Here is a 27189-nt window from a genome sequence, read left to right as displayed (position 1 = left end):
GAGCATTATTCATAAAAGAAAAAACTTTTCTTTTTGATAAGTTGTACTCTAGCAAAACTAAAAGCTTCTGCTCTGAAAAAAAAAAAAAAAAAAAGCAGTGCTCAAAGAATGAAAAGACAGATGGGGAGAAAATGTGATCAAAAAATATTTTGATAAAGGACTTGTGATAAGGACTTGAGAAACAAACCACCATTTACTTAAAACAAACCACTCAGTTTTAAAAATGGGCAAAAAAATATATACATGTGAAAGTATGTTCAACATCATTAGTCATCAAGGAAATGCAAATGAGACCACAGGAAGATACCACTATACACTTACAAAATGGCTTAAAAAATATTGACAATATCAAGTGTGGACAAGGATGAGGAGCAGCTAAGAATGTCATAAACATTGTTGATGGATATGCAAAATGGTAGAACCACTTTGGAAAGCAATTCAGTAGTTTCTTACAAATTTACCTAATATATAATGCAGCAATCCCACTCATAGGTGTTATCCAAGAGAAATTAAAAAATTATTTTCACACAAAAGCCTCTGTGCAGATGTTTATAACAGCTTTACCAATAATCACCAAAAATTGGAAATGACCTAAATGTTTTTAAATCAGTGAATGAATAGGTAAATTGTGATATATTCATACAGTGGAATACTGGAATATTAGCTACAAAAATGAATTGTTATTATTTTTTAACAAAAAATCCTCTTGTTTCCCATAGTTCTAGAGGCTGGGAAATCCAAGATCAAGATGCCAGCAGATTCATTATCTGGTGAGGACCCTCTGCCTGGTTTTCTGATAGCTGCCCCATTGTATCCTCACATGGAGGGAAGAAAGAGAGTGAAAGGGAGAGAGAGAGATCTTGTATCTCTTTCTCTTTTTCTAAGATCATTAATACCACCATAAAGGCCCCACCCTCAGGACATAGTTTAACCCTAAACGCCTCTCAACAGCCTCACCTCCAAATACCATCATGTTGGGGATTAGGGCTTCAACATATGAAACCTGGGGGGAGACATTCAGTTCATAGAACATTCTTTCTGCTATATCATGTTTTCTTAATGTTTGTCAGTTAAAGAATGAGGGAAATACTGGTACGCCTGTTAGGGAAGCAGTATCAAGTCAATGTTGTATTTTGTTTTTTAGGGTGGTATAGACTTGAGTATACTTTTTAGGTCTATGAGAAGGAGCTAAGTGGAGGTTAATTGATGGAGTGAGGTCCCTGAGGAGGTAGTGGAGATTAGAGTATTCCTGTGTCTCTCTAAGAATAAGCAATTCCATGCACTAGCAATTATTTGTTCAATTTACTCTTCCCTGGGGTCTTCTTGTGACATTTTTATCAATCTTTCAGTAATCTTATTAATTTAAAAAAGTAGGATACTTTAATCTCCAAGACAATGTTTTATCTTTATAATGTCTTCTATAAAGTCTACCATCCCAGAACTGAAAAGAGTTTTCTGTTAAAAATTAATTATTGATTCGTGTAACAACATACATGAATCTTAAATGCATCTGGTAACCGAAAGAGGTTAGACCCAAAAGTGCATGACTCTATTAGTATGACATTGTAGAGCAGCAAAATTATAGGTACGGAAGACAGATCAGTGGTTTCCAGGGGCTAGGAGGTAAAGGGAGGGGTTGACTGTAATGGGGAAACATGGTGGAATTTTGAAAGTCAAGAAACTGTTCTGTAAATAGCTATTATGGGAGAACAAGTCTCTAATAACTTGTCAAAAGCCATAGAATTGTACATCACAAAAAGTGAATTTTACTGTATGCAAATTACATAAAACCAATGAGGATACACAAGATACATGCAGACTGGCACACATGAACTAACTGTAACACAAAGAAATCAAATAGCCACAATGAAGCAGGTGGAGAAGAAAGGAGAACTTTGAACAGTGTTTTGACTGGATACTGTAAGGCTTAGGCAAAAAGAACACTGCTAAACAATATGCTCTAGTGTTTTTTTGTTTGTTTTTAAAGACTTGTTTATTTATTTGAGAGAGAGTGTGTGTGTGAGTGAGGGGAGGAGCAGAAGGAGATGGGAGAGAGAGAATCCTCAAGCAGAACAACCCTCTTCCCCCGTCCCTACTGAGTGTGGAGTCTGATGTGGGGCTGGATCCCAGGAGCCCAAGATGATCATCTGAGCTGAAATCAAGAGTCTGCTACTCAATGAACTGAGCCACCCAGGTGCCCCCAATATGCTTTAGTTTTAAATTTGTTTCTCTTTGCATATGGGTTAGCAATTTAAAAAACTATATATGTACTAGGATTGGAAAAACAAGTAGATATAGTGTGGATAATGAGAGTCAGGGTTCCTACATCCAAAGAAAGAAGTTAAAAGTCAGGAAAGGGCAAAAATCTGAATAAGCTGTGGTGCTGGACTTGAGTGGCAGGATTATTAGGAACTCATGTTTTGTTAATTTATGTATATATATATATATATATATATATAGAGAGAGAGAGAGAGAGAGGTAGATACAGAAATATAGATATGTATGTATATGCATGGGTTGGAGTATAAACATGTATTTCCTATCTCTATCTTTTTTTTTTTTTTTCCTATCTCTATCTTTTGAAAGGAACTATCAGCAGTGATTTTAAATACCATTCTTCCATGAAAAGGAACAGGGCTCCTCGGAGAAGTGGTTGAACCTAGGGCTGAGCAAGGAAAATACAAGGTGGGCCTGGAGATCTTGCAGTGACAGAAAGTAAGGAAGTGCTCAAAAAAATTTTTTTTTAAAAAGGAAGAAGGGAAAAAAATAAAAAAAAATAAAAAATAAAAAGGAAGAAGGGACACAGCACAGCTCCCTCATGATCTCTGAATGGCCACAGCTAGAACAATTTTATTGTAAAATAAATGAGAGTATTGAGTTATAACCCAAAGAATAAAACAAATATCCATAAACCGACACTGATATAAAGAAACAACTGAATAAATCTGAATAAATAAATGGGAGAAAGCATATAAATCTTCTCTACAAAAGAATTCCAATTAATAAATGAGGAACATGGAAAATCAATGTTAGCACCTGCTGCTGGCAAGATAAACCAGCTAAAATTAGTAAGTGAAAATTTGAAGGAGGACAAGATATTTGCATAGCCTCAAAGTATCTCTCCCCAAATATTTCATAGTTGCAGGGAGGAAAATAGTAAGATTTTACTGGGGAAATCTAGTAGACAGCACCTACACAAGAGGTGGACCTTAACTTTAACAGTAATAAGACATACAAATTGTGTACTCTCAGGCATGATGTACCAAGAAGTATCCAACATTACTTCCATGGTATTCATCTCAAAATGCATGATCTTGCTTTCATCATGAAAATTCATGACAGGGATCCCTGGGTGGCGCAGTGGTTTGGCGCCTGCCTTTGGCCCAGGGCGCGATCCTGGAGGAGACCCGGGATCGAGTCCCATGTCGGGCTCCCGGTGCATGGAGCCTGCTTCTCCCTCTGCCTGTGTCTCTGCCTCTCTCTCTCTCTCTCTCTCTCTCTCTCTGTGTGTGACTATCATAAAGAAATCAAAATTAAAAAAAAAAAAAAAAAAAGAAAATTCATGACAAACCCAAGTTGCGGGGCATTTTACAAAATAACTATCCCGCAGTCTTCAAAAATCCCAAGGTCATGAACGACAAAGCCTGAGGAAGAAGTCAGGATAAATAAAAACAATGTAAAATCCTGGATTATATTCTGGAGCAGAAAAAAGGACATTCCTGGGCAAACTGATAACATCTGTCACTTAGTTAATTATATCATTCTATTATTAATTTCTTTGTGCTACAATGATCACATTGTAGCATGATTATGTAAGATGTTAACATTAGAGGAAGCTGGATGCAGGGTATACAGGAACCCTCTGTGCTGTTTCTGCAGCTCTTCTATAAATCTAAAATTATTTTATAATACAAAGTTGTAAAAATTATTTTGAATAAGTTGAAAAATTATATGGTCACCCTATTTGCAGAATAATAAAAGGTATTAATTTTACTGGTTTCTTGTGTATCCTCTTAGTGATTATTTATACAAATACAAAATTTTGTCTTATTTCCACACACTTTGCTTTATTTTTTTTATTTTTTTTTATTTATGATAGTTACAGAGAGAAAGAGAGGCAGAGACACAGGCAGAGGGAGAAGCAGGCTCCATGCACCGGAAGCCCGATGTGGGATTCGATCCTGGGTCTCCAGGATCACGCCATGGGCCAAAGGCAGGCGCCAAACCGCTGTGCCACCCAGGGATCCCCACCTTGCTTTTTTCATTTAAAGTATATCCTGGAAACTTTTCATATAAATACATATATTTCTCTTATTTTATTTTCATATTTTTTATTATGAAAAAATTTTAAGACATACACAAAATTGGTATGGCTTGGTATAAACACCCACATGCTATTACCTATATTTCCTCATTTTCTTTTTTTTTTTTTAAGATTTTATTTATCTATTCATGAGAGACACAGAGAGAGAGGCAGAGACATAGGCAGAGGGAGAAGCAGGCTGTCTGTGGGGAGCCCGATATGGGACTGGATCCCAGGACCCCAGGATCATAACCTGAGCCAAAGGCAGACACTCAACCACTAAGCCACCCAGGCGCCCCATTCCTCATTTTCTTTTACAAATATATGGTATTCCATTATACGGAAGGTATATGTACATATGCATTACAGGGTTAATGCATATGTATTTCTTTTTCTTTCTTTCTTTCTTTTCTTTTCTTTTCTTTTTTTTTTTTTTTTTTTTAAGTAGGTTCCATGTCCAGTGTAGAGCCGAATGAGCGGCCCAAACTTAGAATCCTGAGCTCAAGACCGGAGCCAAGATCATGAGTCAGATGTTTAACCAACTGAGCTACCCAGGCGCCCCAACTCACATGTATTTCTCATCTCATAGTTAGATGTTGAAATTTCTGTCTTGAACCACTGTTGTCAAAATGGAGTAGAGAATAGGTAGGACATAGAATTAAATTGAAAAACAGGGCTTTGAAGCCAAACAGACCCTAGTCCAAATAACCATTCTGTCACTTACTGGCTGCATGGCCCTAGGCAAGTTAGTTAACTTCCCAAATCTCAGCTGCCTCATATGGGAATACAACTACATCATGAGGTTACAGCCAGGATCATATATATATATATATAAATCACCAATTCAGTAGATGATACACGCTGTTATTGCTATTATTCAATCAGAAAAATTCAGAAATATCAGGCAGTTGATCTGTGATCTGTGTGAGACTTAACACTCATGTTTCTTCCTCTTGCTGATTATGTATCAACCTATCAAGACAAAAAGAGTAATCTTAGGAAACATAAAATAGAGCTGCAGTAATATCATCATAACCTTGATTGTTCTTAAATTCAGTCAGTAGAACAATGTGAAAATCTACTTGGCCACAAAATTTAGTTGGTAAAACTAAGTGACAGAGACCTTGTAAAAAGTGTTGTTACTCTAGATGGATTCAAATAACAGATTTATCTTCCCAGCCCTGGGCCAAAGCACCAGTTCATTAAAAAGTCTGAGACTCCTCCAAATTCTAATCTCTGCACCGAGAGCCAATACTATACCAAAAGGTCTGGATTGCCCATAAAAGGTGTTAGACCAGTTAGAGAACTTGCCATTCTTATTTGTCCATTGTACCAACAAGATAAGAAAATTTTGAGTTTTTTTTTTTTTAATTTTTATTTATGATAGTCACAGAGAGAGAGAGAGAGGCAGAGACACAGGCAGAGGGAGAAGCAGGCTCCATGCACCAGGAGCCCGACGTGGGATTCGATCCTGGGTCTCCAGGATCGCGCCCTGGGCCAAAGGCAGGCGCCATACCGCTGCACCACCCAGGAATCCCCAAATTTTGAGTTTTTATGTTGACATTTCTCTATCTACAGAACACATTTCCAGCCCCAAGGGGAAGTGGTTGTAGGTACCTTTGCTATCGTTTTTGTAATTTCAATGGCAAATTATTGCCGGCTCTGGAAGAAAGCGGATGCTTTTATTCATTTATTTTTTGGCTTATAAATAGAATACTTATATAGTCAAGAGAGTGAGAAAGAGCTTCTGTCAGTAGAAGCATTAAGAATTATTTCATTAATTCACTCAACAAAGGAGGACTTACCACACTTCTATGTTGTGCCAGGCATTGTGCTTGGTGTTGAAAATAACAAGCTCAAAATAAGAACAAAATTCCTGTCCTCAAGTTACTTACAGCCTAATCATGAGGAGATAAGACACACTGACCATTACAAAGCAGTGCAGTGAGTACTCTGGGAGGGAATAGAATGGCTTCACAGGAGAGGTTTAATTTCTGTTGGGTTCACCAGACAGATAAGAGAAAGGGCATGTCTGGCAGAGGATGCAGAGCCTGCAGGCACAAAGACATGCTGGTAGGCTTGAATTCAAGGTTTCTTTGGGCGACTAGGTGCAGATTTGACTGGTGGATTAAGTTGAAGTCATAAGCAGTTTTGGATTCATTATGTTGAGTGGAAAACTACTAGTTCAAAGAGAGAACTATTGAATGTTTCTAAGCAAGAGACTGAAATAATTGGATTTACAGTTGACTTTTGAAAAACTGCGTGGGTCTACTTATATGTAGATTTTCTCTTCCTTATGATTTTCTTAAAGCTACTAGTTCAAAGAGAGAAGAACTATTGACTGTTTTTAAGCAAGAGACTGAAATAATTGGATTTACATTTGACTTTTGAACAACTGCGTGGGTCTACTTATATGTAGATTTTCTCATGATTTTCTTAACATTTCTTCTCTAGCATACTTTATTGTAAAAACAGAAAATATGTGTTAATCAACTCTGCATTATCAATAGGGCTTCGGGATCCCTGGGTGGCGCAGCGGTTTGGCGCCTGCCTTTGGCCCAGGGCGCGATCCTGGAGACCCGGGATCGAGTCCCACGTCGGGCTCCTGGTGCATGGAGCCTGCTTCTCCCTCTGCCTGTGTCTCTGCGCCTCTCTCTCTCTGTGACTATCATAAGTAAATAAAAAAAATAAATATCAATAAGGCTTCAACAGTAGAGTATTAAAATTTCCGGGGTGTCAAAGTTTTATATGAATTTTTTAATGCGTGGGGTGTCAATGCCCTTAATCACCATGTTGTTGATGGGTCATCTGTACTTTTTCAGATCATTTTAGTGGCTGTTCGAAGGTTGGGAAGAGTGATCAGAAAACTAATTAAAAGTCTAGTAAGGTGGGCAGCCCGGTTTCGCGCCCCCTGCAGCCTGGGGTGTGATCCTGGAGATCTAGGATCGAGTCCCATGTCAGGCTTCCAGCATAGAGCCTGCTTCTCCCTCTGCCTGTGTCTCTGCCTCTGTCTCGCTCTCTCTGAATAAATAAATAAATAAAAATAAATAAATAAATAAATAAATCTTTTAAAAAAATCTGTTGTTAAAAAAAAAAAAGTCTAGTAAGGTATTGTAGTGAGAGAGGAGATGGTCTTCATGGAATCTCGAGATTTCCATTACTGAAAAGACTTTATCAATGGGTCAAGAAGTATAAAAACTATTTATCAATTGCAAATCAAGAGTGAAATGGGGGGGGGGTGGTGGTGGAAAGCAATGTTTAGGCACTTAAAAGAATAAAAACAGACTTTTGATGTAATGAATTCTCAGGTATCCGGGACTGATTCTCTAGCAGAAGAAGTAGTTTATTGAGGAATTCAGATTCTTTTTTTCTAACTTTGTAATTGCTAGATTTAAGTTCTTATATGGCTTGCCAGATGGTGGAAAGAGGACAGGAAATGGAAAACAGTAAATTCAATCCATTTGGCTCTCTGCTGCTTAATTTGGAGATTGAGGAAGGTGAAAGTGATCATTACATTGAAGCGCGTGGGTATCTGTGGAGTACATATACAGACCCCTCACCTCCACGGATAAAACAGAGATCATTGAAAGAGAAAAGGTGCATAGTGAGGGAATAATTGGCTCTCTGTGTTGCGGCTCTAAAGTACCCTCCCACCTTTCCTATTAAAAGCTTATTTGGTCCCTTCACCTGAATAATGTATACAGCGCTCCTTTCTCTTTCGGCAGAGGAGCTCACAGTTTAATGAATACATCTTACAGCTGTGGTTTGACAGACATCCTCTCTGTCGCATGTTGAGGCTTGGCTCTCCGAAGAACCAGAAGAGCCAGAGCGTTTCAGTCACTTGCTTAGCAAATGAGGACTCAACTGGAATCTGGCTGCCTTCACTGAAGGGCTGGTTAGTCCCAGCTGTGCCCCCCAAGGAGACCAAAGGGATGCATCAGTTGCCCTGATGGTGGTAACAGGTGTCCTCTTCAGGTATGCTCAAGGCTTTCTTGTTTCTTAGCTCTTTGCAGTTATATTTACAAATACCTGAGAAAGCAAGAAACATATTACGATGAGACAAAAGACAAGAGAGCAGAACACATGTGTTTGGCCATCATGGATGAGGGTGAACAAGGTCTTGGCTTTTCCTTCAAAGAAAACAATGTGAATTTTGTCTATTTACTGCTTTTTATGCTCATTAACGAAATGTTATTTTCCCATCGTTCAGAAGTCACCTGATACTCTAGTCCTAAAACTAAAAACATTTTCTCATCCCGGACTCTCCTGTTGCGGAGCGTTTGCCAAACTGCCCCGCCCCAGCGCCGCAGGTCAGCCAGGTGAGACCCGTAAGCTCCGCAAAGAGCGCAGGACAATCCGGGAGGGGAGTAGGAGGAAACTACATATCCCGGCATGCCTCGCCAGTGAGCACAATGGAGCTGCGTCGTCATCCGGGTCACGGGGCTGCGCGTTCCGTGCGCGCCGCCGGATTCCGGCCTCCTGGGTCCCGCCCCGGGCGGAGGGCCCCCCTGGGCCGGGAAAACTACAATTCCCGGCATGCGCTGCCGCGGATGCGCCTGCGTGCGGGAGCTACCGCGCCGGAGCGGGTTGGTTTGAAGCGCTGTGTTGGTTCCATGGACACCCGCCCTCCTGCTGCGGGACCGAGCTCCTGGCGGCTGGATGGAGTGTGGGGTAAGGCCGGGTGCGGGGCCCGTGGGGCAGAGCTGGCGGCCCGACGGCGACCACCGTCACCTCTCGCCGCCGCTCTCTCGTCCCCCTGGTTTGTGGCTTCGGCGTCGTGTGCGGGTGAAAACCGTTTCGGAGCCGGGTTTGCCCCGGCCTGGATCCCGCTGAGGGGCGGGCGCACCCCATCAGCCCAGGACTTCGTCAGGTGGTGTCGGGTTCTCAGGAAAGCCGTTTCGACGTCTTGGTTTTTTTTTTTTTTTTTTTTTAAGATTTTATTTATTCATGAGAGAGAGAGAGAGAGAGAGAGGCAGAGACACAGGCAAAGGGAGAAGCAGGCTCCCTGCAGGGAGCCCGACGCGGGACTCGATCCCGGGTCCCCAGGATCCGCTGAGCCACCCGGGGATTCCCCGACGTGTTGGTTCTTAAAAGATTCTTTGTCACCGGTCATATTCCTTGATGTGGTGTCGGGAATTGGCATCTGGGGCCTCCCTGTGGGGGCTCAGCGGCACAGGGCGTGGCCCGGGGATCCTGGGATCGAGGCCCACGTTGGGCTCCCTGCATGGAGCCTGCTTCTCCCTCTGCCTGCGTCCCTGCCTCTTTCTCTCGCTCTCTCTTTGTGTGTGCGTCATGAATAAATAAATAAAATCTGGAAAAAAAAAAAAAAAAAAAAAAGGAATTGGCACCCGTTCTTTGAAGGTTCGCCCGGGATCTGGCACCTGCGCTGGAGCAGAACGCGCGTCCCGGCCCACGTGGACCTCTCCTCCTCGGCGTGTGCCCCGCGCAGGGGCGCCGCGCACTTGGAGGCTCCTGGTGACCCTCGTGACCCCGACTTGTCCATCGTGGAGGCCGCAGGGCCAGTCCTGGCCTCCCTTAGGCTCTCCGTTAGCCGTCCTGGTGGCTTTACGAGCTGGCCGTAGGGGGACGACCTCAGAACTCACGCCTCCGGCCCACGCTTCTCACTTGGACTCTGCGGACAGATTCATCTGACCTCTATCACCAGGTCATTGTTCCTGCGTGGGATTTAACATTCCCCGAAACAACTCCATCTTTCCCCTAACCCTGACCCTCTGGCGGGTTTTGCATGGTCTCCATTGACGGCACTACTCACCTTCCGGCTGTTTCCTTGCTCTCCTGTTTCCTATCTAACCCATCAGCAAAACCGGGCTTTAGAATACGTCTGGGCTCTGACCGCCTCTGGGCCTTCTGTTTCTGTCACCTCCGTCCCACCCAGTGGCGCCGCCTGCCCGGGTTACTGTAGTAGCTTCCCAGCTGGTCCCCCTACCTCGGGGCAGGTATCCAGCGTGATCCAGGTGAGAGGTAGCTTGCATCACACCACTCCTTCCACTGCATCTTCCAAGGCCTCTCAGAGTACTGAGAGGAAAGGTCAAAACTTTATAATGTTCTCTCTCCCTCTTTTTTTTTTTTTTTTTTTTGGATTTATTTATTATATGAGACACAGAGAGAAAGCATGGTAGAGACACAGGCCAACGGAGAAGCAGGCTCCCTGCAGGGAGCCCGACATGGGACTCGATCCCAGGACCCCAAAGTCGCCCTGGGCCCAAGGCAGGCGCTAAACTGCTGAGCCACCCAGGGAACCCGAGCCAAAACTTTATAATAGCCCTTAAGGTCTAAAGTGATCTGGTCCCTTTATTACCCTCTGACCTCACCTCCCATAGTTCTTTCTTTCACTTTCTCCTCTCCAGCCTGACTGACCTCCCTCCTGCTTGTGACATCTTGGCACTCACTCTTCACTCCCTCTGGACCTCTCTGCCCTCCAGGTATTTATGTGGCTCACTCCAGCACCTCGGTCCCAGCTCTTTGCTCAGATACCTTCTCAATAATATTTTCTTTGACCAGTGTGTTTATTTATTTATTTTTTTAAAGATTTTATTTATTTATTCATGATAGTCACACAGAGAGAGAGAGAGAGGCAGAGACACAGGTAGAGGGAGAAGCAGGCTCCATGCACCGGGAGCCCGATGTGGGACTCGATCCCAGGTCTCCAGGATCACGCCCCGGGCCAAAGGCAGGCGCCAAACCGCTGGGCCACCCAGGGATCCCGACCAGTGTGTTTAAAATGAAAGCCTGCGTCACAGTTTCTATCCCATCCTCTTTCCCACTTTAGTTTCCCCCACAAACTGTCACCAGTGAACAAACTGTATTTTACTTCATGTTTATATTCCTCAGTTGGGATATAAGCTCCAGGAGGGCAAGGAATGTTGTCTGTTCTGTTCACCGGTGTGTATGACCATACCCAGCTCATGGTGGCATTCAGGCACCGTTTTGGTGGTTGTGTGAGTGAATGAAGAAAGCATTGCTGAGCAAATTATTTTCCAATGGTTATGATAACATTGAGTCCCTGGACTGTTACTTTAGAGCCAACAGCATGTAGTTGGACGTATTGTTGGATTTAGGAATGGGGCGTATGTCCACTGAAGCAAGTATTCCCTTTCTTGTTTTTTTTTTCTTAAGATTTTATTTATATTTTTAATTTTTAAAAGAATTTTATATTTATTTATTTATTTTTTTAAAAATATTTTATTTATTCACGAGAGACAGAGAGAGAGAGAGAGGCAGAGACACAGGCAGAGGGAGAAGCAGGCTCCATGCAGGGAGCCCAATGTGGGACTCGATCCCAGGACCCTGGGATCACTCCCTGAGCCAAAGGCAGATGCTCAACCACTGAGCCACCCAGGTGCCCCTCATTATTAAGATTTTTAAAGAGTTATCTTTAATCTCCACACCCAAAGTGGACTCAAACTCGCAACCCCAAACCAAGAGTGGCATCCTCTACCAACTGCGCCAGCTAGGCACCCAAATCCCCTTCTCAAAGTCACCTGGCTTTTACTAGTATATGACTTAAGACATGGGTCTTATTCATGCCATCCTTGCAATGAGGTAGCCTGCTTAGGCGCTCCGTAGAAATACTCTCCCTAAACATGGGAGACAGAATTGTATTAATTTGATAATGATACATTTATGATACATTATCAAATTGTATTAATTTGATAGTGATACATTTATGAAAGTCGCTATGAATGAACTTTTTTTAGAACTACAAGCTTCTGTCTTAGTATTTTTACTGTTATGATCAAGCATCAGGCCCTGGGTTCAAGACTACATTCAGTGATATTTGCACCTTTTCAAAAACAGCAAAGCACACGTAAGTCAAGCCATAGTCTCTTTGCTGCAGTGCTAGCATTTAGAGCTAGATTCCTTTCTTCTAAGACTGTACTTCTTACAAGACTGAGCTTTTGAGCTGTGGCTTCTGAGGATCTGCCAAGCAGCTAGTGCACTATGGGTGGGACCTGCTAGATGACGGAGGACAGGAGTGTGAGTACAGTGAGAACTAGACTCCCTACCAACTCAACAGATTTCCTGGATCCCAGGTAGTTAACTCACTCTTCCTTTAACAGGCTCCCAAGGTATTCAGTGCCTCTCCCTGGTGGATATTAAGGCTGTCTTGCTCTTGATGTACCATTGCTTGCCTCCTTGCTTCCTCCGGCTCTCCTGACCTTGACCCCCCCTCACTCCACCCCATTGCAGGGGAGGTTTGTGGAGGAATGGTTTTCAGTTGATCCAGGGACCTGTTTTTAATCTCCAAAAGCTAGATGGGTTTCTTTAGTTTTCCAGTCAACTTCTCGGATCACTGGTACATGTTCCTCAGCGATTCACTAAGAGGATATTTCAAGCTTTATCCCCTGCCCACCGTTAGTTTCTTCCAAGCACCTCACTCTTCCCTTCCTTAGGGTGAATTTTCTATTAATCTCCTTCCTCTCAGAGGCTGGGGCCCAAGTTTGTTTCTTCTTTTTCTTTGAATATTCTTTTCTCTCCAGAAGCGTGAGTGGCTCCAGTTGTAAATCAGATTCAGGTGGGCATGAGTGTTGTGCATCCAATTCTTACTCAGACCTGCAGACTTTCTGTTTAAAAAAAAAAAAAAGTGATTTGATTTGGTTTTCCATTTTGTTTTTGTGACCAAAAGTGACACACACTGTAAAGCATGAGCATTTTATACATATCATAGGTGCCTTAGGGAAATATCAGCAAAACTGTGACATTTCAACAATAACACGGAAACATTTTAGATGGGATTCTGTGTCCCATTCACAATATGGGACTTGTATCCCATTTCCTGTATTTTTTTCCAAAATGAACTAATGTTTATATTCGTATTTTATGCTCGGTTTTTGATATAAATTAATAGAGGCTATCCTTTATGTTATAATCCACTACCTCAGCCTCACAAGTTGCCAGGGAAATTGTCCTCCCTCTCACCTCTGGCAGTGCTTGTCATTTCTTTTACCATTTCCTTTTACTTGTGTCTCCATCAACTATTGCCTGGGCTGTTGTATTTTAGGAATGTTTATGTTGCAGGTAATAGAAAAGCATGACTAACACAAAAGACGAAACTTTATTTTTCTCAAATAAGCAGAGATTGTATGATTGTAGTTTTGCAAAAAAAAAAAAAAAAAAAAAAAAGGTTAATCCAAACTTCTCTGGCCTTTTCTGTGTGTTTCTTAAATGCTGGTGATCCCTGGCTCTTTGTATCTAAAAGTGAGGCACTGCATGGCTGACTGCGAGAGAGTTCTCAGAGCTCTGGGCCTCATGGGGAAGTAAAGGACCGGTACCATTATGTCATTTTTTTCTAGCAGAAAACAAAAGCCTTCCTGAAGCTCCTTGCCAACTTTTTGCCCAAAGTCTCATTGGACAGAATGTGTTACATCCTGTGCCAGCTGCAAGGGAAGCTAGGGACATGAACTTTTCAGCTTCTTTTGGAGAGAGAACAAAACCTCAAACCTTATTAAACATTCTTTATGTTTTTCTCCCCACTTCAGGTCTGGGTCATTTCTACGTGGGCAGTGACAAGACAGCAGGTGACAGAAAATGGACTGGAGAGTAATTGCATGTGGTGTTTCTCCCTTGTTACCCTTCCATTTTCTCCCCACCCCATGCTATTGGTGGTTCCCACAAACCTAACCCTGGTTTCATGAAGGGTCTTCATTCTATTACCTGAGGAACCTGTGGGTGGTACCTGTGGTAACATGAGCAGGTGTCTCAAAATCTGGCTTTTTTTTCAGAGACGTAGATGAACCTTACTTCAAATCTTTGTATATCCAGAGACTCTGTTACTATCTATATACACCTTTGTCTTCCCCTTCAGGAAAAATTGAAAGTATGGAAGGAAATTACGGAGAGCTTCTTAACCTCTGTGTCCTTAAGCTGACCGTTAACAGGAAATGTTTTAACAAATTCAGATTATGTGAGTCAGAAGTGCTTTCTGTTCCATAGATGAGAATGAAAGAGAGTGCCTCATCAGAAGCACTAGAATAAGAGTAAAAAGAAAATTTGTACCCTTCCATTTTTCCCTCCCTCCAGCTCATTCTATTCCGTTTCTACGAAATTAACTTTTTTTTTTGTTTTTAATTCCACAGACAAGTGATTTCAGAACAGTATTTTTCTTTCTCTTTCTGGTTTATCTCACATACCACAGTGCCCTCTAGATTCATCTATGTCGTTGTCAATAGCAGGGTTTTCTTTCTTTTTATGGTTGAACAATATAATTTATCTATTGAGGATGTATATGTATATATACATCTCATATGTTCTTTGTTCATTCATCTGTTGACGGCTGTTTAGGTGGTTTCTCTATCTTGGCTAATGTGAATAATGCTGCCCTGAACATGAGTGAACAGGTACCTCTTTGAAATACTCTTTGTTTCCTTTGCATACATACCGACAAGTGGATTACTGGATCCTATGTTAGTTCGATTTTTAACTTTTTGAGGAACTTCTGTACTATTTTCCATAATGGCGGTGCCATTTTATATTCCCACCAATAGTGTGTGAGGGTTCTCATCTTCACCAACATTTGCTCTCTGTCTTTTTGATAATAGTTATCCTAACGAGTGTGAGGTGATATGTCATCGTGGTTTTGATTTACATCTACCTGGTGATTAGTGATGTTGAGCACCTTTTCGTTTATCTATTGGCCATCTGTATGTTGTCTTTGAGGAAAATGTCTATTCAGGTCCTCTGCCTATTTTTTAATTGTCGTCTTTGCTTTTTTGCAGTTGAGGTATATGAGTTCTTTCTATATTTTGGACATTATCCTCTTATCAGATTTTCTACCATTCTGTAGGTTACCTTCTCAAGATATTCTGAGGATTGGGCAGCCTGGGTGGCTCAGTGGTTTAGTGCTGCCTTCAGCCCAAGGCGTGATCCTAGAGACCCCGGATCGAGTCCCACGTTGGGCTCCCTGCATGGAGCCTTCCTCTCCCTCTGCCTATGTCTCTGCCTCTCTCTCTCTGTGTCTCTCATGAATAAATAAGTAAAATCTTAAAAAAAAAAGATATTCTGAGGATCTAATGTACAGCATAGTAACATAGTAATATGTTGTATAGTTGAAAGTTGTGAGAGTAGGTCTTAAGCATTGTTATCACAGACACACAAAGTTAACTATGTTACCTATGTGGGGTGATGGATGTGTTAATTATCTTGATCTTGGTAACCATTCTACAGTTTATATGTATGTCAAATCATATTGTACACTTTAAATATATACAGTTATATTCAATTATTTCTCAGTAAATTAAAAAAAAGAGAATAGGCCATTCTCTGGGACCTACTGAGGGGAGATAAAAGATGATTGGAGAGCTATTTAGGATGAAGAAATGTCCTTGATGGCTGTAGCACAGTTATATTGGCAAGAAGCTCAGCCTTTTCACACCCTCTTGCCATGCTTCTTGCCCCCTTAAATCCTGCCACCAGTGTTCCCACTTTAAAATCTTGCCTTGAGTGATGGCGATTACCTTCAGTTACTTGGACCTAAGCTAGTCACCACTTCCGCTGCCTGAGAGATGAGGGGAAGAGAGATACTTGATTATACAGCAAGTGGGGGAGAAAATATGTGTTCCTAACATCCAAAGTGGGATCTTTGTGAACACGTTTCCATAGGAACACTGTTGGTAGTAATGGTTAAGGTTTACAGTCTAGTTAATAGAGAAATGTCTATGTAGGATGGAGTTGCAGGAAAATGTCCTTAAAATTTCTTTCCACCAATGACCTATCACTGAACTTTGGGCCCATGATTCATCTATATGTTGGACTGTTTCTCCTATGCTAATTTTACCTAATTCTGTCACAAATATTTCAAAAAGTACTCTTAAACAGTTTTGGGGGAGAAATTTTATGTCATTAGCTATAGAAGAATTTTTGCTAGGCTATGAAGTTTGCAAATTTCTTTTTAAAATCGTTGCTTCGATATAGTTGGCAAATTTATTTTACAATGGGTGCTCAGAAGTCTAAGTATAGAATGTTTTTCTGAAAGGTTGGTTGGAATATCTTAAAACGATGATGGCTAGTAATAAAAGAAGTTAATAATTCCCTCAGGCAAGTCATAGGTCCTAGTATGTATCTAATAGGAACAGATAGGATGGACTAGATTATGATACAACAACAAACTATTCAACAATCTCAGTGTCTTTTTTTAAAAAAATTTTTATTTATTCATGAGAGATGCAGAGAGAGAGAGGCAGAGATGTAGGCAGAGGGGGTAGCAGGTTTCCTGTGGGGTGCTTGATGGGGGACTCGATCCCAGGACTGCAGGATCACACTCTGAGCCGAAGACAGAGTCTCAACCACTGAGCCACCCAGGTGTCCCAATCTCACTCAGTGTCTTAAAACAACATAAATTTATTGCCCACTCACACTGGATGTCATGGATGGATCATGGCTCTGCTTCATGTCGTCTTCACTCTGGGATCTCGGCACATGCAGCTGGCCCTATCTGGGTTGTGGCTTATCTCATGGAGGGGAAGAAAGAAGGAGATGATGAATGACAAATTAGCTGTTAAAGCTTCCACCCACATTAAGTTAAAGCAAGACACATAGCCATTCCTGATTTCAGCAAGACAGAGATGTATTATAATTCTCCCACAGGAAGGGACAGTGACTATTTTGAACATAATAGAACCTACTGTACTAATATTGTGACTTTAATCGCAGGTGCATATGGAAACTGCAGTGACCAGACCAGTCCTTTCTCCAACCCACATCAATGCTACAGCTTCTGAAACATTCACAGTACTTCAGCAAAGGATGAGAATAGTTGAGGAACAGACCAGTTCTCTGAGGGACGATCTAATAATGTTGGATTTTGGTGAAAAAAGGTAACAAATGGAAAATGAACTAGATCTTTGTAGGTTGAAAAATTCTGCCTCACTGGTTATTAATAAAGGAGTGACAGTGCAGATGGTTTGGCAGATGAAATATAGGCTTTTATAAAAGAATTAAGGAAAAACAGTTGCCATTTGAACAGTAATTAGAAAATATTTGCAAAATAGTTGTCATCCCGTAATAGAGCTATTATTACCACTATTCCCCTAAACAGCTATTTAAAGTGTGCTAATTAGATGCACAAACTTTGATATCCTGTTCCCCTTCAAAACTTGATTGAAAATAAACATGGAAATTTTTGTATAATTAGAAAAAATTTGGTTCTTATTTTTTAAATCAAAAATAGATTTTTAAAAAAATTTTTATTTATTTATGATAGTCACACAGAGAGAGAGAGAGAGAGAGAGAGAGAGAGGCAGAGACACAGGCAGAGGGAGAAGCAGGCTCCATGCACTGGGAGCCCGATGTGGGATTCGATCCCGGGTCTCCAGGATCACGCCCTGGGCCAAAGGCAGGCGCTAAACCGCTGCGCCACCCAGGGATCCCTCAAAAATAGATTTTGATAGTAAGGTGAACATTTAAACTTGATTCATGCCATTAATATGGTCTTCATTTTCTTTCCCCAGACTTGTGAATTAAAAGAAAGATTTTAAGTGTTTTTTAAAAAAATCGTAATTTAGAATGAGGTACTCAGAAAAAAAAAAGGTACCTCATTGACTAAAGAAGTTTTGCCATTAAAAGTTGGATTATTAATGACCTGAGGAATCTGGGTGCTTAAGCAGCCAATATCTAATTTACTGGTATGATTTTCTTTAAGATTACATATATATATTTACCTAGTGTCTCTCATGAAAACCTAAAATTATTATAGTTGGCATTATGGCACCCATAGAATGAATAATTTTCCAGTAGTTAAAGATGAAATTTGTATAGTTGTTGAGTATGCTAGAATAAATTAGGAATGTTTATTATGACCTTGTTTAAAATTTTTCTAAAAAAAAAAAAAAAAAATTTTTTCTAAAAATATGTGAATATATTTCCTCCATGCTAACTTTAATTGTTAGCTTATAGTTATAGATTTAGCATTTAACATGTTTTATGTATCACATAAAAGTTCACAAAAAATTCAGATTAAAAGAAACAACCATTATAAAGCCAGTGGTCTTTATCCATCCAACATTAGTCTCATCCTCTCTACCTAATGGTCCTTTCTGTATTAAAATTTGGAGAAGCTAACAGATGCTTGTTAACTAAGGAATCTAATTTTTATTCTTTTTTTTTTTAAAGTTTTTTTTTTTTTTTTTTTTTAAGATTTTTTATTTATTTATTCGGGGGGAGGGGGCAGAGAGAGAGAAGCAGGCTCCATGCAGGGATCCTGTCGTGGGACTCCATCCCGGGTCTCCAGGATCACACCCCAGGCTGCAGGGGGCGCTAAACCGCTGTGCCACGGGGGCTGCCCCTAATTTTTATTCTTGGTAGAAATGTTACATTGACCTGATGATTGCGTTGCATAATATTGTTAAATTGAGATCTTTGCCCAGAGGCCAACTGGAAACCCCAAAATGCTTAGAAGAGTCTGTGAACATCATTAGTCCTAGCGAGAAGGAAGTCATTTGTTCAGAAAAAACAGATATTCTATGGAAGAACTGTGAGTTTCTGATAAATCGAATGTGCCATCTGGAAAGCCTCATCCAGTCTTTGAAGATGAACATCTTTCGTTTGCAAACTGAAAAGGATTTAAATCCACAGAAAACAGGTACAGAGAGAAGAGAATCATCAGAAATTTGGTCCTCTATGGGTGCTTAATGAGCTTATGATTCTTTTCCTTTCCTGACCTTTCAACTGCTCCGTGACCCTCCTGTGCTGTTGAGTAGCTTTTCTGAAGGATCGACTGAATGCAATACAGGAGGAGCATTCGAAGGACCTGAAGCTATTACATCTTGAAGTGATGAATTTGCGCCAGCAACTGAGAGATGTAAAAGAGGATGAAGACAAGGCACAAGAAGAAGTGCAAAGGTTGACTGCCACCCTGGAGATTGCCTCAGAGACAAAGGTTTGAATCCAGAATTCTGAAATACAGATTCACTGTTATCTGTTAGCTGGAGGAGGCAACAGACCCCCAAAATTGACTTTTTAAAAAAGGTTATGTGATGTGAGGATTTTTGACATTTCATAGTTACCTACATTGATGATTAAACTATTGAATACTTTCAGTATCAGAGCCCTTACCTGGTACACATGGAAGTGAGAGTCCAAAAATATGAGGTAGGGTCTCTGCTCTTCTAAGAGCTTATATGCTAGCTGAGAGAACAAGTAATAGCATGAAAAAGTAAATAGAGAAAAAAATAAGGCATAGGAAATGTTAAAGGACGGTATAGGACAGTAAGTGAATATTGACGTGTGTTTCGTGTTCAGGTAGGTTTGAGAGGGTGGGTATGCCCTATCTAGGGTAGATTCGGGTAGAATTCCAGAAAGAGATATTATGGGAGCTGAACTTTTAGAAGATAAAGTAGAGAGAGGTGAGGACATTTCAGTGGGTACCCACAGAGGCTGGAAAGAGTATAGAGTAGGGTAGTCAACTGACAATTTGGTCTTCCATGAGCCAGGCAGTATAATAGATGGTCAACACGTTATTTGGTTTAATATTTGAAAAACCTTGGGATACCTGAGGGGCTTAGTGGTTGAGCGTCTGCATTTGGCTCAGGGTATGATCCCGGGGTTCTGGGATCAAGTCCCACATCGGGCTCCCTGCAAGGAGCCTACTTCTCCCTCTGCCTATGTCTCTGCTTCTCTATGTTTCTCATGAATAAATAAATGAAAAATCTTTAAAACAAATTTTGAAAAACCTCATGAAAGGATATTATTGTCCCTGTTTTAGTAATAAGAGCATTAGGCCCCAGAGAGAACTCATTTCTCTAAGATCACACTTCCCTGTCTTCTTCCTCTTTTTCGGGTTTGAACTTAGGTCTTTTCACTGGTGTAGTTAAGGGAAATGCATAAACTAGCCTGACAGGAGTGAGGAATTTTGAGGAGGCAAATAAATTGGAAATTAGCTAGGGATCTCATTATAGAGTATTTTAAAGTCAAGAATAATCAGTAGTTGGGCTTTATCTTACAGGGGGTGACTATTATTTTTGATAAAGCTGAGCAATATTCTATTGTATACATCTACTACATCTTCCTTATCCATTCATCCACTGGTGGACTTGTGGGCTCTTTCCATACTTAGGCTATTGTGGACATTGGTGCTATAAACATTGGGGTAGAGGTGCACCTTCAGATCACTATTTTTGTATCCTTTGGGTAAATAACTAATAGTGTCATTGCTAGGATGTAGGGTAGCTCTATTTTTAACTTATTGAGGAACCTCCACACTGTTTTCCAGAGTGGCTGTACCAGCTTGCATTCCCACCAGCAGCGCAAGAGGGTTCCCCTTTCTCCACATCCTTGCCAACATCTGTTGTTTCCTGACTTGTTAATTTTAGCCATTCTGACTGGTGTGAGATGATATCTCATTGTGGTTTTGATTTGTATTTTCCCTTTTGCTGAGTGATGTGGAACATCCCTTTTCTGTGTGTCTCCTGGCCATTTGATGTCTTCTTTTGAGAAATGCCTGTTCATGTCTTCTGCGCGTTTCTTGACTGGATTATTTGTTTTTTGGGGGTGTTGAGTTTGATAAGTTCTTTATAGATTTTTGATACTAGACATTTCAAATTTCTTCTTCCATTCAGTAGGTTGTCTTTTGGTTTTGTCTACTGTTTCCTTTGTGGCGCAAAAGCATTTTATCTTGATGAAGTCCCAATAATTCATAAATCTTTAAAAAAATTAAAAATAAAAGGAAAATAATAGAACTCATGGATCAAAGTAATAAAAAACTTTCTTTTTTTTAAAATTTTTTTTATTTATTTATGATAGTCACACAGAGAGAGAGAGAGGCAGAGACACAGGCAGAGGGAGAAGCAGGCTCCATGCACCGGGAGCCCGACGTGGGATTCGATCCCGGGTCTCCAGGATCGCTCCCTGGGCCAAAGGCAGGCGCTAAACCGCTGCGCCACCCAGGGATCCCAAAAAACTTTCTTTTTAAAATATCTAACTTTAATAATTACTTCAGACTCACAATAGGAAGTATTTGTAACCATATCCAGAATAGCATTTATAGGTTGATAGAAAAAAGTCTAGATTTGAACCGATGTGCCTATAGTCAGTTTCTTTCTTCATTACAGATTATTTAGAACCTTTTCCCCTTCTACTTTTAGAAGAATGCAGCCATTATTGAAGAGGAATTGAAGACCACAAAACGTAAAATGAACCTGAGAATTCAAGAGGTAAGATAAAAAAAGATGCTGGAGGCTGGAGGGGGCGTTGGAATTGCTGAGAAGTTAAGAAAGTAGAAAGAATGAAAAACTTTGAAGAAAAATATATTACTGTGTAGTAGGAAGATTTTTAAAATAATGTCATGTGAAATTCAAGTGAAAGTAGCTGCCCTTATTTGACATTAAGAGTTCTTTTGCCGCAATACAGCCATACAACCAGAAATAAAGTAAGTTTGTTAGCCAGGAAGGAAATTTGTTACCACAAAATTCATATACTAGAGCTAAGTGAACACTTTCATAAAAAGACCTTTTAAACTAAAGTTGTGTTTAAAACAAAAAGCTTTTAATAAGCCTGCTCATCTAATTTTACCTTGAAACCTCTATTTCAGCCTAACTTTTAGTAGATAACAGATTGGGAATTGTGAAGTAGGTGGCTGCTAAAAGTTGCTGGACTAAAAGTTGGCAGCTGAACACAGTGGAAGAGTCAGGAGAATTAGTAATCCTAACACACCCTGGCCTAAAAACCTCAATATTCCCTAACAGAATAATCATTGATATTAATCCAAGTCAAAAGGATCCAAATTATATTTAAAATATTCTACTATATAAAACAAAGAAATAGGTATAGTTTTTAAGAAAATTCTTTTTTTTTTAATTTTTATTTATTTATGATAGAGAGAGAGAGAGGCAGAGACATAGGCAGAGGGAGAAGCAGGCTCCATGCACTGGGAGCCCGACATGGGATTCGATCCCGGGTCTCCAGGATCGTGCCCTGGGCCAAAGGCAGGCACCAAACCGCTGCGCCACCCAGGGATCCCAGTTTTTAAGAAAATTCTTTTTTTTTTTTTTTTTTAAATTTTTTTTTTTTAATTTTTTTTTTTTATTTATTTATGATAGTCACAGAGAGAGAGAGAGAAGCAGAGACATAGGCAGAGGGAGAAGCAGGCTCCATGCACCGGGAGCCCGACGTGGGATTCGATCCCGGGTCTCCAGGATCGCGCCCTGGGCCAAAGGCAGGCACCAAACCGCTGCGCCACCCAAGGATCCCTTAAGAAAATTCTTATGAAAAATTGCTTTTTAAGTTATGATTTTTAGTGCTGAAGTTGTTAAATTTAGCTGTCTGGTAAATTGTGTTATGTACTTGATTTGCCAGTAACTAGTGATAGAAGCATGATTTTTTTCATAGTTAGAATGTATTACATTTAGCCTATTTTTTGAGTTTTAGATATTTTAGTAGTATTTTTTTAGAGAAGTTTTACAGTTACAGAAAAACTGCACAGAAAACAGTTCTCATAACGTGTTATCCCCATCTCTAGTTTCCCCTATTATTAACATCTCGCATTAGTGTCATACATTTGTTACATTTGATGAACTAGTATTGATAAATCATAGTTAGCTAAAGTCCACAGTTAATATTAAAATTCATCCTTTGTTCATTATAATATCTTACAGAACAGTATCACTGCCCTAAAAATGCTCTGTGCTCCATATACCCATCCCTTCCCCCTTCTCTTCCGGAGCCCCTGCAACCACTGATCTTCTCATTGTCTATAGTTTTGTTATAGTTGGAGTGTGGGAGCGTGTGGTTGTTTTGGACTGGCTTCTTTCACTTAGCATATGCATTCAAGGTGCCTCCAAGTCTTGTCATGGTATGATAACTCATTTTATTGCTAAACAATATTCTATTGTATGGGTATACTACAGTTTGTTTATCCATTCATCTACTGAAGAACATCTTGGTTGCTTCTAAGTTTTGGCAATTGTGAATAAAGCTGCTATAAACATTCATATGCAGGTTTTTGTGTGGACATGTTATCTACTCATTTGGATAAATACTTAGAGTTCAATTTCTGGACCATATGGTAAGCTTTTGTTTACCTTTGTAAGAAACTGCCAACCTGTCTTAAAAATTGGCCGTACCATTTGGCATTTCACACCAACATTGAATGAGTTCCTGTTGCTCCGCATTCTCATCAGCAGGTTGTCTTGTCAGTGTTTTGAATTTTTGCCATTTTTTAATATGTGTTAGTAGTATCTTGTTTTAATTATTCCCTAATGATGTATGATGATGAGTATCTTTATGTGCTTATTTGCCATCTGTAGATCTTACTTGGTGAGGTGTCTGTCAGATTGTATGCTTCTTTTTGTAATTAAGTTGTTTGTTTTCTTATGTTGAGTTTTAAAAGTTCTTTGTGTATTTTGGATACTAATCAAATCATGTGTTTTGCAGCTTTTTTCCCTATTCTGTAGCTTACATTTTGCAGAGCAGAAGCTTTTAGTTTTAACGAAGTTCAGTTGACTAATTTTTTCTTCCAGGGATTGTACTTTTGGTGTTATAAGTGATCATCAAACCTAAGGTCACCAAGATTTTTCTCTTGTGTTATTTTTAGAAGCCTTACAGTTTTTGCATTTTACATTTAGATAAATGATACATTTTGAATTAATGATGTGAGAGCTATATCTTGTTTTTTTTTGTGTATGTCTGTGTGTATGTCCACTTGTTCCAGCCCCTTTGTTTAAAAGACTATCAGTGATTACCATTTATCATTATTCTTTTTTTTTTTAATTTTTATTTATTTATGATAGTCACACAGAGAGAGAGAGAGAGAGGCAGAGACATAGGCAGAGGGAGAAGCAGGCTCCATGCACCGGGAGCCCGACGTGGGACTTGATCCCAGGTCTCCAGGATCGCGCCCTGGGCCAAAGGCAGGCGCTAAACCGCTGTACCACCCAGGGATCCCTCATTATTCTTTATTAGGAAATTCTTAATTCTGAGTGCTGTGATAAGATTTTGAATTTTTATCGAATCCTCTCAAGGACCCCTAGAAGGACTGTCTTGTCAAAATACATTTTTGGTATTCAAGCAGGAAGGATGTATTAGTTTGCTAGAGCTGCAGTAACAAACCACCACAGACTGGGTGCCTTAACCAACAGAAATTTCTTATATTTCCGGAGATTTGAAGTCCAAGATGAAGATGTCAACAGGCTTTTTTCTCCTGAGGCTTCTCCCTGACTTGCAGATGGCTGCCTTCTTACTGTGTCCTCACGTGGTCTTTTTGGTGCATGCACATCCCTGGTATCTTTGTGTGTCCCAGTTTCCTTCTCTTAAAAGACACCATTCAGGTTGGATTAGGGCCCACCCTAACAGCATTATTATAGCTTATCACCTCTTTAAAGGCCCTATCTCTAAATACGGTCACATTTTGAGATACTGGGAGTAGAGCCTCAACATAATATTCTGGGGGAATACAATTCAATTCAGCTGGCATCAGGGGGTTGTATAAAGGCGGAATAAATGTGGTACATATCTTCCTAAGAGACGAGATATATATATATACAATCTGGTTCTGATAAATGTAAAACTGCTTTTATTAATGCTTCAGAAATAAATACTTCAGTAGTATAATTATCAAGTAAAGATTCCTCAATAAAGGACTTAAATTATATCTTGAGTAGATTATGCTATGTAATTTGATCCAGAGCTTAGAAAAATACAATAAGTTACTTTATATCACAAAGTAATTATAGTCTGATAGTATAGTTAGTATTAGATTATTAATATAGCCTAAAATAAAAACTATGGCTCATTCTTAATTAAATAAGATTGTCATACTTAATTGATATTTTGATGAGGAAGGAATTTCTAAACTTGAAATGAAGAAAGAATTATAAAAAGTTCAATTGATTTGAACACAAGAATTAAGAAATTCTACATGTGAAAAAAGGGCAAAAAGCAAAACTAGTAAAACCTAGCAAAACTAGATAAATAATCTTTCCTTTTAAAGAACTTAAAATCGACTAAAGAAAAAAAGCCAACCAAAAAACAGTGGTCAACTAACAAATCAAAATATATATGTTAACTTAGAAAATATATAGAGCTAATAATCATGTTAGAAAATGTTTGATCTCAAAAAAAAAAAAAAAAGAAAATGTTTGATCTCACTAATAACCAAAGAAATGAAAAGCTGTCAAGATGTTGTTTATAATTTATTAGATTAGCAAAGATTTAAGATTATAATACGTAGAACTGATGGGATTTATTCTAATTCTACTGATAGGCTAAAATTGGAGGGAAAATTACCCAGTGTATCAAAAGTCTAAAAATTATTTATACTTTAACCGAGTGATTTTTCTTGTAGGAATTTATCTTAAAGAAATAGTCAGAAATGCAAAGAAAGATTTATTCACGGGCATGTTCAGCGGGATGAAAGACTGGAAAAACCTAAATGTTATTAGGGTTATGATTAAGAATATTATAACAGTCCTTAAACATTATAAAATAGATCATCCATAGAGAAAATACATATAAAATATATATGTATAATTTAGAGAAGAACTATAAAGTGTACTCTTCCATCATCTTCACTGGGGCTTAAAAACAGAATTTCTTTCAATTTAACATCACTTCATAAAAGGAATAGCATTCTGCAATTCTCATTTAAGTTTGAAAGGATCTGTTACCTCATGAGTAAATACTCTTTATATCTTTATCTAACTCGTCGTCAATAATTGAGAGAAACAAGGTTAGTGTTCCTTAATTCTTGAATGGTAGTTTTATCCACTATTTAATAGTTACCTCGTTATTTGTCTAAACCTTTAAATTCCCAAACAGAATTGGAACAGCTTTCAGGGGTATGTTTATATTCCTGTGGGATAAAAAATATTTTTAAAAAGGTAGATGGGGATCCCTGGGTGGCGCAGCGGTTTGGTGCCTGCCTTTGGCCCAGGGCACGATCTGGGAGACCCTGGATCGAATCCCACGTCGGGCTCCCGGTGCATGGAGCCTGCTTCTCCCTCTGCCTGTGTCTTTGCCTCTCTCTCTCTCTCTCTCTCATAAATAAAAAAAAAAATAAATAAATAAAAAATAAAAAGGTAGATGAAATCATCAAATATAGAAAAATAGGAATTAAAAAAGAAAATACAGAAATACAGAACATGTGTATATACTAAGGTGTGATATTAGTATTTTTTTATATTAGTATTTTTCAACCTTCTTTTTGTCACGTCTATTCTGAGACATATACTTTATACTGTAACACCATACATAAATAATATACAGAAACATTTCGTAAAGCATTACTTACGCTTCCTTATTATATGCTATGTGCTCTGATATTTTTTCCCCCCTTTTTAAGTGCTGCTTGCAACTTACTAACTTGACCCACAGTTTGGAAAAAAGACTTCTTATAGAAGTCTTCCCATTATATGGGAGGACAGGGCAACAGATGTGACTTTTCATTTCTTAGTAGTTTATCTCTTAGGGAGACACACAAGGAAGGTTGTGAAGTAGTCATAAATGAATGAAGAATGTTTGGGAGTGAGACAGCATGTCTGGTAAACTTTTCATGGTGACTTTATCTTTGGCAAACTGCTGTGATGTTCCCTTGGTCTTGCCTAACTGCAACTTGCTCTGTAGCTAAGGAGACAACTGTCTCAGGAGAAGCACCTAAGGGAATCTCTTGAGAAATCTGGATCAGCCATGCTATTCAAAATACAAGAGATGGAATCAACAGTGGAGGTGGAACGGAAACAGGTAGATTTTTCTCTCCTTGTTTATGTCAAGGGAGTGAAACCAAGAGAGAAAGCTGATATTTTACTTATAAGCCTTTAGTTTTGCTAATTTTCTCTAGATTTATTAAATTTTTGCTTGTATTATTATTTGAAGTACCTACATGTAATTTAGAGTATTCAATTCCAAGTATTGAAAGCAATTAGTGGTTCCAAATTCTAATA

General features: G+C 39.5%; 1 protein-coding gene and 1 long non-coding RNA gene across 15 annotated transcripts in view; one reads left to right on the top strand and one right to left on the bottom strand.

Annotated features, from left to right (window-relative positions):
- Positions 1-5158: 5158 nt before the first annotated feature.
- Positions 5159-8700, bottom strand: LOC140625429 (uncharacterized). The gene is made up of 3 exons (XR_012024771.1): positions 8521-8700; positions 7991-8332; positions 5159-5275 (listed from the first exon to the last, which is right to left on the bottom strand). It is a non-coding gene; the product is annotated as an uncharacterized lncRNA (long non-coding RNA).
- CCDC150 (coiled-coil domain containing 150) overlaps positions 8081-27189 on the top strand; it is a 79305-nt gene continuing 60196 nt past the window's right edge. For 7 of the 14 annotated variants that reach the window (XM_072812700.1, XM_072812697.1, XM_072812699.1 and 4 more), the window contains exons 1-6: positions 8767-8974; positions 16973-17136; positions 18673-18899; positions 19018-19196; positions 21400-21468; positions 26873-26989. In XM_072812700.1, coding sequence (XP_072668801.1) covers positions 8963-8974; positions 16973-17136; positions 18673-18899; positions 19018-19196; positions 21400-21468; positions 26873-26989 — 768 coding nt within the window. In that variant the 5' untranslated portion in view covers positions 8767-8962. Of the gene's footprint in view, positions 8279-8765; positions 8975-16972; positions 17137-18672; positions 18900-19017; positions 19197-21366; positions 21469-26872; positions 26990-27189 lie in introns of those variants that run through there. The other 7 variants (XM_072812689.1, XM_072812702.1, XM_072812690.1 and 4 more) reach the window with 6 other exon arrangements.

This window comes from Canis lupus, chromosome 36, assembly GCF_048164855.1.
Source record: "Canis lupus baileyi chromosome 36, mCanLup2.hap1, whole genome shotgun sequence".
NCBI lineage: Eukaryota > Metazoa > Chordata > Mammalia > Carnivora > Canidae > Canis > Canis lupus.
This window is presented reverse-complemented; position numbering and strand designations above follow the sequence as displayed.